Source organism: Podarcis pityusensis, assembly GCF_964106645.2.
Source record: "Podarcis pityusensis genome assembly, chromosome: 3".
Classification (NCBI taxonomy): Eukaryota; Metazoa; Chordata; class Lepidosauria; order Squamata; family Lacertidae; genus Podarcis; species Podarcis pityusensis.
In genome coordinates this window covers 122,516,098-122,534,436 of record NC_138026.1, presented here as the reverse complement: position 1 = coordinate 122,534,436, position 18,339 = coordinate 122,516,098, and the positions used below count along the sequence as shown (strand labels likewise).

At 53.1% G+C, this 18,339-nt stretch overlaps 1 protein-coding gene across 6 annotated transcripts in view; it reads right to left on the bottom strand.

Annotated features, from left to right (window-relative positions):
* DTNB (dystrobrevin beta) overlaps nt 1-18,339 on the bottom strand; it is a 97,341-nt gene that overhangs the window by 18,356 nt on the left and 60,646 nt on the right. For 3 of the 6 annotated variants that reach the window (XM_081001006.1, XM_081001002.1, XM_081001007.1), the window contains 5 exons: nt 17,434-17,524; nt 16,143-16,228; nt 15,088-15,201; nt 13,651-13,747; nt 11,833-11,853 (listed from right to left, as the gene is read on the bottom strand). In XM_081001006.1, coding sequence (XP_080857132.1) covers nt 11,833-11,853; nt 13,651-13,747; nt 15,088-15,201; nt 16,143-16,228; nt 17,434-17,524 — 409 coding nt within the window. The remainder of the gene's footprint in view (nt 1-11,832; nt 11,854-13,650; nt 13,748-15,087; nt 15,202-16,142; nt 16,229-17,433; nt 17,525-18,339) is intronic. The other 3 variants (XM_081001003.1, XM_081001004.1, XM_081001005.1) reach the window with 3 other exon arrangements.

Sequence of the window (18,339 nt, the reverse complement as noted above, 5' to 3'; positions counted from 1 at the left end):
CCAGATGAACCCCCTTCCAGCTCTCCAGGCAAGCAGACGAGGAAACTGACCAGAAGGATGCAGCCGCTCAGAGGGAACTCCGGGAATGAGGGCAGGATGGAGCCTGGAATCCCAGCCAAATAAACAGCCCCCACACCTGAGAGGCAGAGACCTGGGACACAAACCTGTTTGCAAAACTCCACGTGGACTCCCTGCAGCCAGTTGGGACCCACAGGCGAGACACGGAGGTGTTCGGAGTGAAACTCCACTCCTGCTGTGCCCCCAGACCCACGCTGGCCCTGCAGTCACAGGTGTGGTCTCAGGAGCCACGCTGTGGCCCCCCATGTGGGGAATCCCTGGGCTGCCAGTGGCAGGAGAGGAACAGCGCGTGCAGAGTGGGGCTAAATTAAACTTCCTTCCAAGGGTTTCTTGGAGTCGTGTCACGCGCAGCAAAATAGTGGGACACACAACAGCATAGCTCAGCCCCCGCAAAGCTCCATCCCGACACCCTGAGGCGGCTGCCCCTGCCCAGAGGAAGCTGGCAAGATCTGCTTTGCGGCACTGCCGCTCTGCCACTTAGCCCAAAAGGCTCCCAGGCAAGCTTACAGAAACCAGGGCAGCACAACTGCATGCGATGCAGAGGTTCACTGCTAAGGGTTCTGCAAATACAGGAAAACCACACATTGCTGGGTGAGAGGGAGACAGGAAGAATCCCCTATACTCCCAGAGGCTGTGTGCTAAGCAGGCCTTGCCCACCAAGCAAGGCAGAGAGCTTGAAGGCACTTTAGGTGCTGGGTAACCCCAAGCAGACCTGGTGCAAAAAGAGATTTTAAGCTCTCCAATTTGCTTAGATTTAACTTGAACAGTTTCAACCGGCTTGCCTTCATCTGCCTATGGTTGAAATCATGCATATTAGGTACGCATAAGATGTGATTGTATTGTATTTTTACTTTTTAAGAAAGGAGGCTTAGGTGACCATGCAGAAGAGAGACCTGTCAAAATCTACCAGCCACCGTTTTTAAAGTCTCCAAAGGGGTTTGTGGGCAAGCAGGGGATGAGGGACACGGCCCCCATGTCCTGCCCAGTTTAGGGATTGGGATATCTACCTGGCCACCAAGCGGAGCCCTACAGACATTTAGAAATTCTGCCTGATGAAGGAGGCAATGGAAACCTTCTGCAAACCAAGAGAGGCATTTCAGGAATGGAAGGGCAGGGGTGCCATGTGTCTGCCCACGAAGAACAGCAGCTGGGATGGAGCTCCACAGACTCCTAGCGCAGAGAAAAGCTTCATGTCAGCAGGGATTCCCAGCGGGCAGCAGAAGCCGGGCAAAGAGGTGGCCAACTGGGCACCTGGAGGCTGCCACCGTCAGCAGGAGATCGTCGCATGAGTGGCCCAAGGTAGCAGGGAGAGGTGAGAGGGGCCTCTCTCATTTCAGAATGGGGGGCTTCGTTTTGAAGAGACGACTCTGCCTGCAAAAAAGGTCCTGCAGAGTCAGTGCCAGCGGGTGACCTCAGCTCCTGACAGCGGGCCAAATAAACTCAACTCCTTTGCCATCAGATGGGAGCTGGAAAAGAAATTCCATTACTGAATCATGCTTCCCCCAACGCCAGAGGAAAAGCTGGTCCAGCTGCAGAATTCCTCCTGGGGGGCAGAGTGCGTCTGCACATACATTTCTAATCAGCTGGCCTTTTGGGGGGGAGGGGACAGGGCTGGCCCTGCGGATTCCAATTTCAGAGACCTGAAGTTTACCAACACAGGGCACGATCCACGGGGAATTTCTCTGAGCCGGATGGAATTTGCACCACCGTATTCCCTGGTATGGGACTTGTGTGCGACGTGGCTTCCTTGCAGTTCGCGCCCAAGATGGGCCTCCCCTAGCCAAGCTGTTGCCCCCCAGGTGTTTGGACCACAACTGCCATCAGCTCCAGACAGGGCTGATGAGACTTGGAGTGCCAAACACCTGGAGGCTCCAAGCTGAAGGAGGCTGGTCTACTTTCCTGGTCTTGCACCCTGGACGCGGGTGGTGCTGTAGCATAAACCACTGAGTCTCTTGGGCTTGCCGATAGGAAGGTTGGTGGTTCGAATCCCTGCGACAGGGTGAGCTCCCGTTGCTCAGTCCCAGCTCCTGCCATCCTAGCAGTTCGAAAGCACGCCAGTGCAAGTAGATAAATAGGTACAGCTCCAGCAGGAAGGTAAACAGCATTTCTGTGCACTGCTCTGGTTTCGCCAGAAGCAGCTTAGTCATGCTGGCCACATGAAAAACTGTCTGCAGACAAACGTTGGCTCCCTTGGCCAGTAAAGCGAGATGAGCGCCGCAACCCCAGAGTCCTTTGCGACTGGACTTAACTGTCAGGGGTCCTTTATCTTTTTTTATCCTTAATGGTGCTCCAAATCGCTTGTCCTGGGTGGCAGCTGCAGTTTGCCTCCTCTGGGTAGGGCGAGTTCTAAGGTGTGTTTCAAGCCCCAGGGAAGCAAGTGCAAGGGAGATCCAGCAGAGGTATTCCAACGGGCAGCTCAACACAGGGGCCACTTCCATGCCAAACCGTCTTCTTCTCCCCTTACACTGTCAGTCTGAATACTGAGAGGCCTTGGAGCCAACAGCCACTGCCAGTCCTGTCCGCTGATCATCGCGTTTTCACAGGAAATGAGAAGGACCCCAAAGTCCAGTCATGTGCAGAGTGACTGCAGCAGCAGGTCCCGCATGTCGCGAGGAAGAGGCGACGTGAAAGCGGGCAGCGAAAAGGCTTTCCCCCCTTGCTTGTAACGCTAGGACTTGTGGACTTCCAATGGAGTTGAATGCTGGAGTATTCAGTATAGGGAAATGAAATTTCTTCTTCATGGATGTGTAGTTTAGTAGAAGGGCCACAGGGCCGGATCCAGCTGCTCTTCTTATGTCCTCTTCTTGTGTGCTCAACTACAAATTTACTTATGTCCTTTAGTCAATTTATGTCTCCGGGGACCCCTCAGATGGTTTAACATGAAATCAAGAATGATGATTAAAACACAATCAATAAGAAAACTTAGAAGCTCTGGAGTTGCTGCCACCTGTTCCGGGATCAGGACTAGGCAGGGCCTTTTGCTTCTGAGCGTGGTCCGCGGGAACTGGGCCAATTCAGAATCTGGATTAGAGGCGAAGTCTGACCCGCCAGGCTCTTTTAAATAAGAAAGAGAGGCGGGTCGTCGTCTTCCACCCCGATTCTGGCATGGCTGCGGAAGAGGACAGTGGCAGGCTGATAATCCCGGGGCTCGGATGGCTACAAAAATAAAACCAGGCCGCACTGTAACCCTGCAGGCTTCTCCTGAGCCAGGATCCGTGGAAGTCCTGCTATGCAGAGGCCGGCTGCACAGGGCAAGGAAGTCAGGTCCCTGAGAGCCAAATGCCTCCGTGGATGGGCTGGCTGCGTCCCATCGCATTCCAAGTCATTTAGGAACAGAAAACACACTTGGAAATCCAGCTAAAAATAAAGCCGGCCGGCCGAGATGCTTCAGTTTCTGCTGCAAAGATGCCGGGCGCAGAAGAGGCACGAGCAGAGCTTGAGCGCTCGTTTCCTGCAAGGAAGGTCCACTGAAATCCACGATTGCTGCGCAAGAGCATCTCCTTGAAGGCGGGTGCCAGGATAAACCCAGGCAGCCGGATGCTGGGCTCAAATGCAGGTGCTGAGCCAGGGAGGAGGCCAGCTTTCATCCCTGGAAGAGGCTGGGGTTCGACTGGAAGAGGACTTGGAGATTAGTTCCCCCAACACACTTTCCCATTCATGAGGGTCACCAACGTGCTGCTTCTTTCTGCTGCTTCTGGCCCAACCTGGCTGTGCACTTGGGGTCCAGTCAGGCCTGCTTCTTAACAGGCAACGCGAAGGGGGCAGGAAGGGGGTTAGGGGGAAGTGTAGACCAGTAGCTTTAGCTGAGATTCCTGCATTGCAGGGGGCTGGACTAGAGAACCCATGGGATCCCTTCCAACTCTACAATTCTATGATTCTACTCCTTTACCAGAGAAGAGAAGACTCCCTGGAAAAGACCCTGATGTTGGGAAAGATGGAGGACACAAGGAGAAGGGGATGACAGAGGACAAGATGGTTGGATAGTGTTCTCGAAGAGACCAGCATGAGTTTGACCGAACTGCGGGAGGCAGTTGAAGACAGGAGGGCCTGGCGTGCTCTGGTCCAGGGGGTCACGAAGAGGTGGACACAATTAAACGACTAAACAACAACACCACCCTTTTACCATCCAGGAGGCCAGACATGGATTCATGACGCCACATCTTTGGTTGGCCTTGCCTAGCACTGCCTCCTCTTGACAGCAGTTTCTCTCTCCAGTTTCCCAGCTGAGGTTGTGCTCAGGCCTGCTACCCACCAGAGACCCCTTTCAAGTGGAGATACTGGGGATCCTCTGGAAGCAAAGTTTGCGCTGCAGCCCTGGGTGATATTCTGCTCCCGCATCCTGCCAGCACAAGGATTACTGTTAGCACAAAAGGACTTCCCTCCTTTCCCCACTTCCCAAATCTGCTCCGGAGAGCTAGGGGAAGTCGAAGAACAGGTTTAGGGGGTACTTGGGAGGGAGTGGGGGGCAGAGGGAGAAAAAGCTCTGTTGCACGGCCAGAAATCCTTGAGTTGCTTGGCACCAGGCTGAAGGCAACCTATTTGAAACAAGACTGAACAAATTCATGGAGGAAAAGGGCTATTGATTTCCACCAGCCAGGATGGCTCTGCTCTGCCCTCCGCAGGTGGTTGGCCACTGGGAGAACTGGACCAGGCGGGCCACTGGCCTGATTCCCCAGGGCTCTCCTGATATCCAGCCTTCCACCTAGGGGAGTGCTTTGGGTGAGCAGCCCATGCAAGGCAGGCAGCGGGCGGCTCCTATTCGTGGCCCCCGTCAGCTGCGGCTCCTGCCTCCGAAAGGGCCCTTCGTGCTTCTGGTCTCCCCTTTCTGTGCGTTGCTGCGAAACTTCCAGGAACAATCCCTGTTACTCCAGCAGCCTAATAACCTTTCTTCTCCCCAAAGCGTTAATAACCCTTTCCCTGCTAAAACTCCAAAACCGGCCCTGTTATCATGGCAACGGAATGAAAGAGGCTCTTCGTCCCCACGTACGCCGCTGTCTCCTGAGCGAATGGAAGGCAGCCAGGTGAGCAGATGGCTGGGAGGACAATTCCCTGCTTTCTGCCGCTGCATGCTTAAACAAAACAAGCGCCATCACCCTCTCGGCTGCTGCCTTTCGCCAGGGCTGCGCAGAAACGCCTTGGCGGCGGCAGAGGGAAAGGTGCTTGTGTGCGCAGCCAGGAGAGGGGGCCGCAGAATGTGCTCCTGGCATCCGGACAGCAATGTACAGTAGGGGGGGGGCGGAGGAAGGGAGGGAAGGAGGCAGGCAGGCAGGCAGGCAGACGTGCACCGTCCATTTCGCATGTTCTATTTTGGGCCTCTGCTGGCACCGGCAGCTCCCAAAAAAAGCACAGCTGTCTAATCAAACACATGGGAAGGAGGGAGGAGGGAAGCAGGCAGGATCGACGGGATTACGAGGCAGAAGATTGCGTTTAATTGCTCAGAATTGCGTAATTCAATTAAAGCGCGCCGGCACGCAAGCTCATCCGTCCGGGGCCTTTGCAGCAGCTGTGGTGCTGGGGGAGTCTGGATGGTGCGGGGGCTGCTGCTGCCGCGGTGGCGGCAGGACGAGGGAGCCAGAAATAGCTAAGATGGCGGAGAACGTCAAGGACAGAGCAGCAGGGCTTGCACGCACACGCCCGAGAGAGGAGCCCGGCAGAAATGCGAAGCAGCTCATTTGGCTTTTTGGGAAAAGGGCCTGCAGACCCCCTACTCAGCCCTCGCTCCTTCCCCTTGGCTGCACGCAACGGTTCCAGGCCAGAGTAAACGAGGCAGAGGCTCCTCCCTTGCAAAGCGGGAGTGGGGCTCCATGGCAGGGAGAAGGCAAACTCCATCGCAGCCCTAATGATTAACTTGTGTGAAGCGGGAAGTGCCGACTGTCCGGGAACAGAGAGGGGGTCCTCTGAGCGAAGGGGCCGCCACTGTCCTTTGCCCTCCAGCAGGGCTGCCTGGGCAGGGCATGGAGCGCCCGTCCCGTCAGGGAGAAGGGGCCAAAGGCAGCCCAAGACGTCCAGCCCTGGCTCCGCAGAGGCACAGGCCAGACCCCGTCTGGAGAGCACCATGTTCAGAGAGAGAGAGAGAGTGACCCACAGAAAGAGGCTTGAAACTGCCCCAGAGGAGTCCATCCAGACAAGCAGGGCAAGCCAAGCTCACCTGAGTTAAAAGCACAAGCACAAGCACAGTTCCTGATCTACAGCCAGTGCCTGAGCTCCATCTTCTCAAGGGAAGTTTCAGCCTCACCAGGATGGCATCTGTGGGCAAGCAAAGGCCCTGGCCCCGGGCCTGGTGGTCTCTGCGGAAGTGTGGGGAAGCTTGTGGGAGGCCAAACGTCTTCCCAAGGTTCATGGAGGAAGTTGTCAACATGGCGGCTTCCTGGCACGGCTAGCTATGTGCAGGGGCCCGAGACAAGGCAGAAATCTTTGGGTACAGGAGGATCGGAGTAAGAAACCAGCCACATGGTCAGCAGAAGCACTTCGGAGAAACGTTGCCCCCAAGTGAGAGCCCTGAGGGCGCCTGGCCTCCCTCTGGCTCAGGGTGAACTATGGAGGACAAGGCAGGCTCCACAGCACAACATCCCTTGCGCACGGGACTGACCATCACTACACACCTGACGTGCTAGGAAGTGCCCAATGCCATTGTGGTCAAACTGGGAGTCGCAAGACTGGCCCCCTGTGCCTCCAGGGAGGGGGAGGAGGAAAGGGCACGTCCTTCGGATCAGTTGAGGGGCATCTCTGGGCAGAAACCCCCCCAAAAGCCACTTTTTACATCTCTCCATTTGGAGAACTATCCATTTATTTCTGCTGTCTGTTTTCTGCTCCGTAACCAATTCCTGATCCACAAGAGGACCTTCCCTCTTATTCCATTACTCGGGAGTTTTGGTGAAGTGCATTCTGAAAAGAATTTTGAAAACCTATGTACCTTAATGTCCACTGGATCACCTCTATGTGCTTGTTGATGCTCTCAAATAACTCAAATAGAGAGAATACTTGCTCGAGCAGAAGCCATGCTGGCTCTGCTTCTTCAGCAAGGCTTGTTCTTCTGAGTAACCTGTCAGCAAACATCACTTCCTCCTCTTCCTCTGCAGCAACGTCTGGCCTTTGTGACAGGGATCGAGGCCACTGTATACCCCGCTAAAGCATCTCCAAGGCTAAGCCCACCACCCCCTCTACGCAGAGGCTCCAGCCCCATTCAGCAGCTTGGCTGAAGACCCTTCTTCCTCAGATACTAGGCAGCTGTGCCAAACCCAACATCACAAAGCCCCGCTTGTTCAGAGTTCTCTTCTTTCCGCTTTATGGGACCAGGAATCCAAAAAAACCACTGGATTCCTAATACAGAGAAGTCTCCCACCGCAGTGGTCATGTGATGCTTCCTTGCTCCCCACCCAGGCTCTTCTCCCGTGGGATTCAGCAGCTGAGCCCAAGAGGCCTTTCTCTGCACCAACGCTGAGGGCTCCTCCTTGGTTCTCAGTGCCCGCAGAGCTTCCCAGGAAGGCCTCCTACAGTTCAGGAGCCAGGATGGGGCCTCAGCAGAGCTTCATGGCTCCCAGGCTAAAAGCACCCTGGGCTCCAGTCCTTGCTTATTCCTAAGGTTTTTCAAGAAGCGGTACCAGTGGGGAAGTGGGGGCATCTGGTGAGATAAAGGGAACAGCCACAAACCCTGCTGAAAGGAGAGGTGGGAAAAGGCTCTGCCGAGAAACCGGGGGCTCCTGGCCTGGAGGATGAGAGGGGCCAATTCCCAGGATCAATTGCTCTTTATGTGGCCACTGAAACTTTTCTGTGGACTCGGTGCTCTGAATGAGTTTGGTGAACACTCCGACTCTAGGCCTGTGACAGAGAGCTGATCCAAACCACGTTTCCAGGTTTCTCTGGACGTGGCAAATTGCAGTCTACTCAGGATGCACTGAGTACTTCCACACAATGATGTCATGGAAAAATGGATCTGTGGGAGCAGATCCTCTTTCCCAAATCTAGTTTGGAAAAATAAACTGTTAACTCGGTGCTTGCAGAAACATTCTCTCTCTCTCTCCCCTTCTACCTGCCTTGCACCTTTACATCACATACAACATACAACTCCCCTTCTCAGCAAGAGATTTGTATGGTTGGAAGGGACCCTGAGTAATCTAGTCCAACCCTTCTGAAATACAGGGATCTCAAAAGAAACCCACCTTAAGTTCTATGGGGAGCCTCTCCTCCCACAGCTAGACCAGGGGACACCCCACCCCCACAAGCCGGGCTGCCATGGAAACTCCTTGGGGCTTACCCCGGTCCCTGGGCCCTCCCCAGGAGACAGAAATGGGAGTTTCGAAAGTCTGCAGGCAGCTCACTTGAAAGGGACAGCCCATTCTTCCACATTCTGGAGTGAAACATGTCAATATTTAACTCCGAAGCTTTTTATGAGACCCAGGTGCCGAGGGTGTGCAGGCGTTGGGGGCTGTATTCTCTCCACCCTGGGGGCTATTTGTGATGATAAGCAGGAGAGACAATTCCCCTTGGTGGCTGCTTGATAGTAGCAGCCAGACAGCCCCGCCACGTTCCAGGGGTTGTTGCAAAGGTCAGTAGCCAGCAGTCACATGGGGAAGAGCCTCTTTGCAATCTGACCAAAGGCAAAGTTTGCTTTGCCTTGCGGATGGACGGGGGTTGTTCCCACCAGAATAGCAGGGAAGTGCAAGTGGTTTGGGGAAGTGGCTTTGCAGGGGGCCTGGGAAGGAACTGCAAAAGGGGGCAGGGCAGGTCTCTCCCCTGTGCTCCTTCCATGCCAAGTAAAAGGGACCCCTGACCATGAGGTCCAGTCGTGGCCGACTCTGGAGTTGCAGTGCTCATCTTGCTTTACTGGCCGAGGGAGCCGGCGTACAGCTTCCGGGTCATGTGGCCAGCATGACTGAGCCGCTTCTGGCAAACCAGAGCAGAACACGGAAACGGCGTTTACCTTCCCGCCGGAGCGGTACCTATTTATCTACTTGCACTTTGACGTGCTTTTGAACTGCTAGGTTGGCAGGAGCAGGGACCGAGCAACGGGAGCTCACCCCATTATAGGGATTCGAACCGCCGACCTTCTGATCGGCAAGTCCTAGGCTCTGTGGTTTAACCCACAGCACCACCCGCGTCCCCCTCGATGCCAAGTAAGACACACCAAAATGGCCACTTTCCGTTTGTACAACAGGTGTTGTCAGGGGCTGGCAAGAGGTTGATGAGTGTGGACTGGAGTTGGGAGAGGGGGGCAGTGGTTTGTGGGGACCTGTGCTGGCCAGGAGGCAAGAGGCAGCGGCAGGGGAAGCTTCAGAGCTGGAGGGTGGAGCACAGGAGGGGTTGGAAGAAGAGGAGGAAGAGGTAAGTGAAGGGCCAGGGGCTTCCCCAACCTCTCCTGCATCCCGTCTCCCAGAACCAGGAGGCGACTGAAGTGGGAAGAGCAGAGGAAGTTTCCACACAGGCGCAGTCTCTGGCTGTATGTGCACAGCCCGTCAGGGGAAGGTACACGAACTGGTGGAGGGGAGAGTGGTCCCCAGTTGTGGCAACGGCTCCACAGACAGCGGATCTGGGCATAGCTGCCTAGATGCTACATTGATGTGCGTTGGGATCCGGTGCTGTAGAAGCAGCTGCATAATCTTTCACAATAAATGAACTGCCGATTTAGACGCATCCGAATGACGTGAGATTGCGTACATGAGCACGGCACTGAACCCAGAAGGAGCCCCATAAACATCATTAAGGTGTCATGAAAAGGGGAAGCACTCGACAGATGTGAACGCTCACCAGAAACGACGATAGATTAGAACTGTGAAGTCATCAGGAGGCTCTGCGCATTTGAAGCCTGGCAGAGGCAGGTGGTCAGCCTGGCTTCAACAGGGAAGGGAAGGGTTCATTCTTGGCTTCCAGGCACCTCTTTGCACCGCTTATGGAGATTTTTGCAACAGATGTAGAAAACGTGCTTCTCCTTCCCCAAACCCAGTCTTTGGGGGACCTGCACATCACTGCAGATGTGCAAATCCCCAAGGGAAGCCCCAGCAGGCCAGAGGTTTGGCGCTTCCACCAGCCGGCTTCCATCCTGCTGCACAGGCACCAAAGGCTGCTCGCTTAAGAAGGAAGGATGGCTCCCTCTGCAGGGGATTCGGAGTTAACTGCCGGGCAGGAATAAGGTGGGGAGGGACCGTCTCCTGCAGATGGTCAGTTTTTTGCTGGAGGGCTTCAGCTGCATACTGGAAGTTTAGGTCTATGCAATTAATGTGGATTAGAGCACTCTGGGGCAACAAGTCTACTTTTTTTTTAAAGTATTTTTTGCAGTTAGGAAAGTGATGGGGAAATGCACAAATGGTTGGTTGGCACCCATCTGCACCAATAAGTGTCAGATAAGCAAGGGACGTGGGTGGCGCTGTGGGTTAAACCACAGAGCCTAGGGCTTGCCGATCAGAAGGTTGGCGGTTCAAATCCCCGCGACGGGGTGAGCTCCCTTTGCTTGGTCCCTGCTCCTGCCAACCCAGCAGTTCAAAAGCATGAAGTGCAAGTAGATAAATAGGTACCACTCCGGCGGGTGCTGCTCTGGTTCACCAGAAGAGGGGTTAATCATGCTGTCCACATGACCCGGAAGCTGTACGCCGGCTCCCTCGGCCAATAAAGCGAGATGAGCGCCACAACCCCAGAGTCGGTCACAAGTGGACCTAATGATCAGGGGTCCCTTTACCTTTAAGCAAGTGACAGAGAAGGTTTTAAAAAAGAGTAAAGGTAATGGACCCCTGGACGGTTAAGTCCAGTCAAAGGCGCTCATCTCGCTTCAGGCCAAGGGAGCCAGCATTTCTCTGCAGACAGTTTTCTGGGTCATGTGGCCAGCAGGACTAAACCGCCTCTGGCACAACGAGACAGTGTGATGGAAGCCAGAATGCACGGAAATGCCGTTTACCTTCCCGCCACAACGGTACCTATTTATCTGCTAGTTTGGCAGGAGCTGGGACAGAGCAAGGGAAGCTCACCCCGTCGTCGTGGGGATTCGAACCGCTGACCTTCTGATCTGAAAGCCCAAGAGGTTCAGTGGTTTAGAACACAGCGCCACCAGGGATCCTTTACCCATTTATCTACTTGCACTGGAGTGCTTTCGAACTGCTAGGTTGGCAGGAGCCGGGACAGAGCAAAGTCTCCACCCACACAAGCAGACCAGGACAGACGCTCCTTGTCATGCAACCTCCACACAAAACCAATCTGAATATTGCATGGTCTCTGGACCTCTGCATAATCCCTGTGCAAACAAATCAAGACGGATGCTCAACAAGGAGGTCTCTTGGAGGAGCCCCTCACCCCGGAAGAAACAGTTTTGCTGAGCCAGGCTTGTCAAGGCAGCAGGATGCAGGGCCAGACAGGGCTGTCTGTTTCCATGCGTGGACTCGTGCGCGTGGCCAGGAAGGAGAAGGCAAGGAGGTGCCTTAGGGCAGAAAAAGCAACCAGAGCTACACGGGAGAACCTCTGCATTTCCATGTCTTGTCAATCATGCACATTTCATTAAACGCACGCGCACACAAATCAAACTGGGACTGGCTCGTTAGTCTTACGTTTTGGGAAATAAACACACTGAGAAATTAAGCCGGTGTGCCAAGGGTTAATAAGCCCACACTCTGCGGGAGGCAGGAGCACCCTCATCCTGCCCTGGGCACCCAAAGGTGGCTCTGCGCCACTTGCCTCCTGGGCACCCAAACCCCACCAGGATGAGAAAGTGCCGCCCAGAGTCACTTCATGCAGAACCAAAGGGAAGAAAAGATTCACGGGGTATCAACTTACTGCCTGCTTCTGCTCCTCTTCCTATAAAGGTTGGCAGTAAGCAAAGGTGTGAGAGAAAGAGAGAGGACAGTTAATCATTATCAGGACGGGGGGAACGGACACAGGCAGGGATCCCCAAGAGGAACCCCCACGTCTGCTGACGCTCAAGGACACCAAGAGAGGAGGCGGAGAAGGACACAGGGAAGGGAGGCAGGAGGGCAGGAGCCGCTGCCTTGCGCTGTGTGAGACCATCACGGCTGCCTCTGGCTTCCCTCCCAGGGATGCTACCGGCTGAGTCTAGGTGCCCCTGGTCCAGCGAGAGAGAGGGAAGGGCAGGGAGTGAGGTCCGGGCTCTGGGTGGGAAAGAAGACACGTGAGGAAGGGCTGAAGGATCGGGGAACACTCAGAGGACTGAGCAGGGGACAGGATGTGGGATATCTAACATATAGTCAAACAAACAATTCCTGCTTTGTTAGATAGGCACATGATGGGAGCTGAAGCTCTGCGTATTCCTGTGAGCTTGTCTGTGAGAGACACTCCCCCTGTGCCCTGACAAGGAGAGGCCATAGCCATGTATTTTCTCTTACCTGCCTGGGCACACTGCCTCTCACCTCTTCCTCTTCCCTCTCTGCCAGCAATGTGAGGACACCTGCTCACCTGAGCTCCATGCTCAGACTTAAACTAGATTTACTTATGTCCTTGTAACTGAATTACTATTTTGAGCCTGCCTGAACAAAGCTGCTGTATTTGGTTACTCTTTGACAGGTATTCTGAGTGAGTAAATGTTATTTTTACCTTCTACAAGACTGCGCGGTTATTGCTCTAAGGGGGAAATACCAGGAAAATCCAGGCTGCCTTAAAGGACCTTGGAATCCTTAAATGAAAAGGCTAAAAGTAGTCTATCAAAGCTTCCCTGTTAAGCTGCAAAGGGATGCACTCTGCTGAACTCACAAATGTGAGGAAGGAAGGATAATATCTAATAAATATATCCTCTCCTGGCATCTATCCACACCCCAACACAGCAGAGCACCTTTAAGCCCCCCAAAGGCTGTCATCCCACAGGAGGAGGGGAAACACTCTTTCGCTTCTCCTCCTGCTGGGCTAAACATCAGGAGGGAACACTTCCTAAGGATAAGCAGTAATGGAACGAGTTGGGGGCAGGGCTGGGGGCTGGGATCTCCCCTGCTAGAGGTCTTCAGGCAGACGCTGGACAGATACCTGAGCACAGAGGATGCTTCTAGCACTGGATTTCCATCACTGAGCCCTAGGGGGTTGGACTAGAGCAGGCATAGCCAAACTCGGCCCTCCAGATGTTTTGGGACTACAACTCCCATCATCCCTAGCTAACAGGACCAGTGGTCAGGGATTATGGGAATTGTATTCTCAAAACATCTGGAGGGCCGAGTTTGCCTGTGCCTGGACTAGAGGACCTCTAAAGACCCACGCCACCTGGAAGATTCTGCAGGCAAATCCCTTTTCTGCCGGAAGGGACAAAAGACAAGAAGGGAGACGAGGGCAGCCCTTCTTGGGGGCTCCGTTGGCCAAGCATGAAGGGGCTTCTGAATGCTAGAGCAGGCTGGATCTCACACACAGCCCTCTGGAGGTGGTTTCTCCCAGGGCAAGGGCCAGGGCTGTAGCTTAGGGGCAGGCAGAGCCCCCGCTTTGAGCGCTGGAGGGCCTGGGTCCAACCCTGATCAGTGCTGCCGGTTGAAAAGGATGGTCTGACTCAGCCTAAGGCAGGACAGAAAGGGCTTCTCACAGGTTTGATGCACAGCCTGCCTGGAAGCTGCGAATGTGGCAGGTGCTGAGGAGGGGATCTTCAGCGCCGGCAGGCCTTACCTTGAGCAGCTTCATAAGCCCTTCCAGTTGCACCATCAGCTCCCGCCGGCTCTCCTGAAGGGCGGACATTCGCTGCTCCAGCTCATCCTTCCTCTGCCTGTATGGAGAAGGAGAAGCGCCAGTTTGTCAGAAGGGCAGTTCCGCTGGTATTCAAAGAAGGTCAAGCGGCCTGCAAATACGGCCCCTATCCTTCCCGATCTTCATGGGCAGAATACTTATGCAACTTAGTGCCTTGCAGGGCAGTTGTGAGGGTGAAGAAAAGCCCTCTGCCCTGGGTAAAGGTGGCACAGAATCAGAGACGGGCACAGCTCTGCCGTCTGTTCAGTCTGCTTGCCACTGCCAACCACCACCAGCAGAAGAACATAAGATGGCCCTCTCTTCCGCCACCTCCTCCTTGAATTCATCTAATCCTCTTTTCAAGCCATCAATACAATACAATAATCTTTATTGTCATTGTCCCATACAGAACAACAAAATTGGAAAAAAATCTACATCAGACATTCATAAAATAATAATAATAATAATAATAATAATAATAATAATAATAATAATTGCTTTGTTTCCCCAGCCACTCTGGGCGGCTTCCACAAAGACCAAAAATACATTAAGATGTCACACATTAAAAACTTCCCTAAACAGGGCTGCCTTAAGATGTCTTCTGAATGTCAGGTAGTTGTTTATCTCTTTGACATCTGATGGGAGGGCATTATACAGGGAGGGCGCCACCACCAAGAAGGCCCTCTGCCTGGTTCCCTGTAACTTGACTTCTTGCAGTGAGGGAACCACCAGAAAGCTCTCGGAGCTGGACCTCAGCGTCCGGGCAGAACGATGGGGGTGGAGACGCTCCTTCAGGTATACTGGACCGAGGCCGTTTAGAGCTTTCAAGGTCAGCACCAACACTTTGAATTGTGCCTGGAAACGTACTGGGAGCCAGTGTAGGTCTTTCAAGACCAACAAGCCTGCTATCCCAGCTATCCCAGCCTGGTTTGCCCCAAAAAACTCTGAGACCCCATAATTGAATACAATATACTCCCACAGAGACTACCTTACACTGTGTTTAAAACCAAAATCGGATTTGAATAGAAACTGTTTTTCAGGCGGCTAGTCCTAGTCTTTATAACCCTGGACCTTCTTCCAGAAGGCAGAAGCTGAAAGAGATCATTTCTGGGGTGCGTAGTATCCTGCGCTATCTCTGCCGCTTTCTTATGGCACCTGGAAGCATAGATTTGATCCAAGGTGGGAAGAGTGCACCCAATTATCCTCTCTGCAGTCTTTACAACCCTGGACAGCATTGTTTTCCCCCTGACCATCCAGGCTGGCAACCATCCCTGTCTCTTGTGGGAGGGAGTTCCACAGCTGAACTGTTTGCTGCGTGAATAAGTACTCTTGTGCAAGCAACCTCCCTCCTGGGGTCCCGCCCCTCCCCTACATTCTTACCGCAATAGCCTCAGTTCTGCCAGCAACGTCGGATTCTGCTGGGCTTTCTCTGGTGTCGGCTGAGAGGCCTGTTCGTGCTCCAGCCGCAGCCGCTGAATTTCTTGCAGAATCTCTCTGTGCAAGTAAAATAAAGAAACCAGCATTAGCCCTCTTGCTTTCTAAACTCCCAGGGAAGGAGTTTAAACAGGGTTTAATATGTCAGTGGAGTCAGCGAACTCTGGCCTTGGCTGGGCTGCAATCTGACCGCCTAGCAGGATTCTGCAGCACAATCCACACACACAACCCAATTATTTTTGGGTGGGTTTGTATCAGGTAGAGATACGTCCTAGAAAAAGAATATGCTATAGGAGACCCACCTGTGGAATGCCTAGTTTTGAACAGGTGTGGACCCAAAGCCAGTGGGGAGGCAGAATGGGCTGCCCTCAACTTCCACAGAGTTGTAGAGTTGGAAGAGTTGATTGCGTTTCCACTGAAATGAGGCTGCATTTTAATGTTTTAATGTTGTATTTTAATTGTATTTTAATCTTGTTTTGTAAGCTGTATTTCAATCAATTGTTTTTATATTTGGTGTTAGCCGCCCTGAGCCCGGTCTTGGCTAGGGAGGGCAGGGTATAAATAAAATTTATTATTATTATTATTGTTGTTGTTATTATTATTATTATTAAGAGGTCCCAGGGGTCAATCAGTCCAATCCCCGTCTTCTTCCAGAGTCCGGCACAGAGGGGACTTTGTCCAGACTCTTCCCCCATCTCTCTCTTTGCCATGCCAGGGCATGAATATTTTGCATGCCCCTTTAAAACACCAAGCCTTCATTTTTCTCCACCCCAACTTTCTTATGCAAAAATAAAAAATGAAAATAAAAAATGATGGAGCGTAAGGACTGCAAAATTCACCAGCTGCATTGTGGGGCTGTCCCCTTGTCAAAGCATCCGTCCACAGAACTCCCACCAGGAGGCAGCAGCAATGGAAAGTGGGGAAGGGAGAAGATCTCTTGCTCAGGAGCCCAAAGAAGGCCAGACGGCCACCCCTCCTCCACGCCACCTGAGCCCCCTTACCTGTTCTTGTTCTCCAGCTCTGCTATCAGCTGCCGCTGCTGCTTGTTGGCATCGAAGTTGAACCCCAGGTCTGTGGGTGGGCGTGGCTGTCAAGAGACCCCAAAGACACACAGGGCTCAACGAGGACCCAGCACTGAAACCCACGCAAGCAGCCCCCTCCCCGTCACCAACAGCGCTGGGGAGATGGTGGTAAAGACGGGGAAGGAAATCAGATCAGGTTGTCGTTTAATCGTAGAGTTGGAAGGGACCCCAAAGGCCATCTAGTCCAACCCCCTGCAATGCAGGAATCTGTTTAGGGAAGTTTTTGATGTTTGAGGTTTTATTCTGTTTTTAGTGTTCTGCTGTGAGCCGCCCTGAGTGGCTGGGGAAACCCAGCCAGAGGAGCAGGGAATAAATGATAAAATTATTATTTGCCCAACGTGGGGCTTGAACGCACAACCCTGGGATAAAGAGTCTCGTGCTCTACTGACTGAGCTAGTGCCTTGTCCCCAGGGGCAGATCCTCCATAAGAAACATAAGAAGAGCCTTCTGGATCAGGCCATTGGACCTTGTAGTCCAGCATTCTGCCCTCTCTGCGGCCAACCAGATGGGTTGATCCAGCTGGCTCGTCTCGGGTTCTTATGGGAGTTGCTACTAAGGAGATGGTCTTTTCAGTGGTGGCACCCTAGTTACGAAATGCCCTCCCCAGAGAGGTTCACCTGGGGCCTGCGTTGTGGTCCTTCCAGTTCCAACCTTTTTAGAAACTTCACCAGGCTTTTTAAAAACGCGCTTCAGCGCTTTGTGGACCCGGGGGGCGCTACTGTTGTCCGCTATCGATTTAATTTTGATGCTGTCTTAACCTTTTTATGTTCTGTATTTTGATATTTTATGGTGTGGCTTTTTGTTTTGTTTTTTAACAGAAAAGTTGTACACCACCCAGAGAACCTATTCTTAACGGGCAGCATGAAAACACCGCAAAGCGTAAGCAAGCATACAAGATTTTCTTTGCTCCAATATGCTGACTCTCTGGAAGGCAGCCTCCCTGGGGACACTGGGCCTGCGTGGATCCAGCCTGGCCTCCAACTAATTATGTGACTCCCAATCTGAGCGCCACGCCTGTGGTGCAACGGGACGAAATTGACTGGAGGGACACAGACTCAGCCACGTAAAACGCTCCTCCTGAATTGCTGCAGCATGTTTCGGAAGAAGCCGAGCGCTGCCAGCTCACCTGCCCAGGGAAGCAGCAGCAGAGCATACTACAGCCATCAGAGAAACTGTTAGCAAGAGAGGGGGGGCCAGACTGGCTGCTTACCACATTTCCAGCTTCCGCAGCTAGCCTGGCAGCGTAGCGGGCGATGAGTCGGTGCTCCTCGTCCAGCCGGCTGGGGCTGTCCAGGACGCTGCTGGGGGCGGGGAGAGAAAGCCAACAAGCGTGAGCGCCAGTCAGGCAAGGCAGTTGCCCAACGCCAGGCAGGAGTCAGGGCCCTCCCACCTTACCTCCTGCCACACCAGCATCAAAAGTGGGCTAGTTCTTCCCAGGCCCAAGTCAGCATTCTGGTTTTGACCTATCAGTTGCCCAGATTTGTAGGCACAGATCATCCTCTAGAATAAAATAGCTTACTAGGGAAATGCTGAAGTCGCCCTTTGGGGTGCCTCAGGGTCAATTTTCATGGTAGCCCAAATCTCAGTTGTACAGGTGTATGTATATATTTCAATTTTAACTCATGAGCTATTGCTGCGATCTGCTCTGATTGTATATTTTATCTTTATGAACACTGTTGTTATTGTGTTATATGAGCTGGTCTTTGAACATAATAAATTATCTATCTCTCTAAGCCTTATGTGGCTCAGAACCCCAAAAGCTCCAGGGCCACCTCTCCCCATGTGAACCAAGCCGGACCCTGCGGTCGTCAACTGAGGCCCTTCTTCATGGAGGTCCAGAGGGTGGCAAATGAGGGCAGGCCTTTTTGGTGGTGGCCCTGCCTTTGCAGCAGGTGGAATGTCTGGGGATTTGGGGCCTCTTTTTAGCGAGGCGGGATCTGGAAGAATCTCTGATGGGTTATTAAACTTTTACAGCTTGTTACAGATAGGTAGCCGTGTTGGTCTGCCATAGTCAAAATAAAAAAAATCCTTCCAGTAGCACCTTTAAGACCAACTAAGTTAATTCTTGGTATGAGCTTTCGTGTGCAAGCACACTTCTTCAGATACACTTCAGATG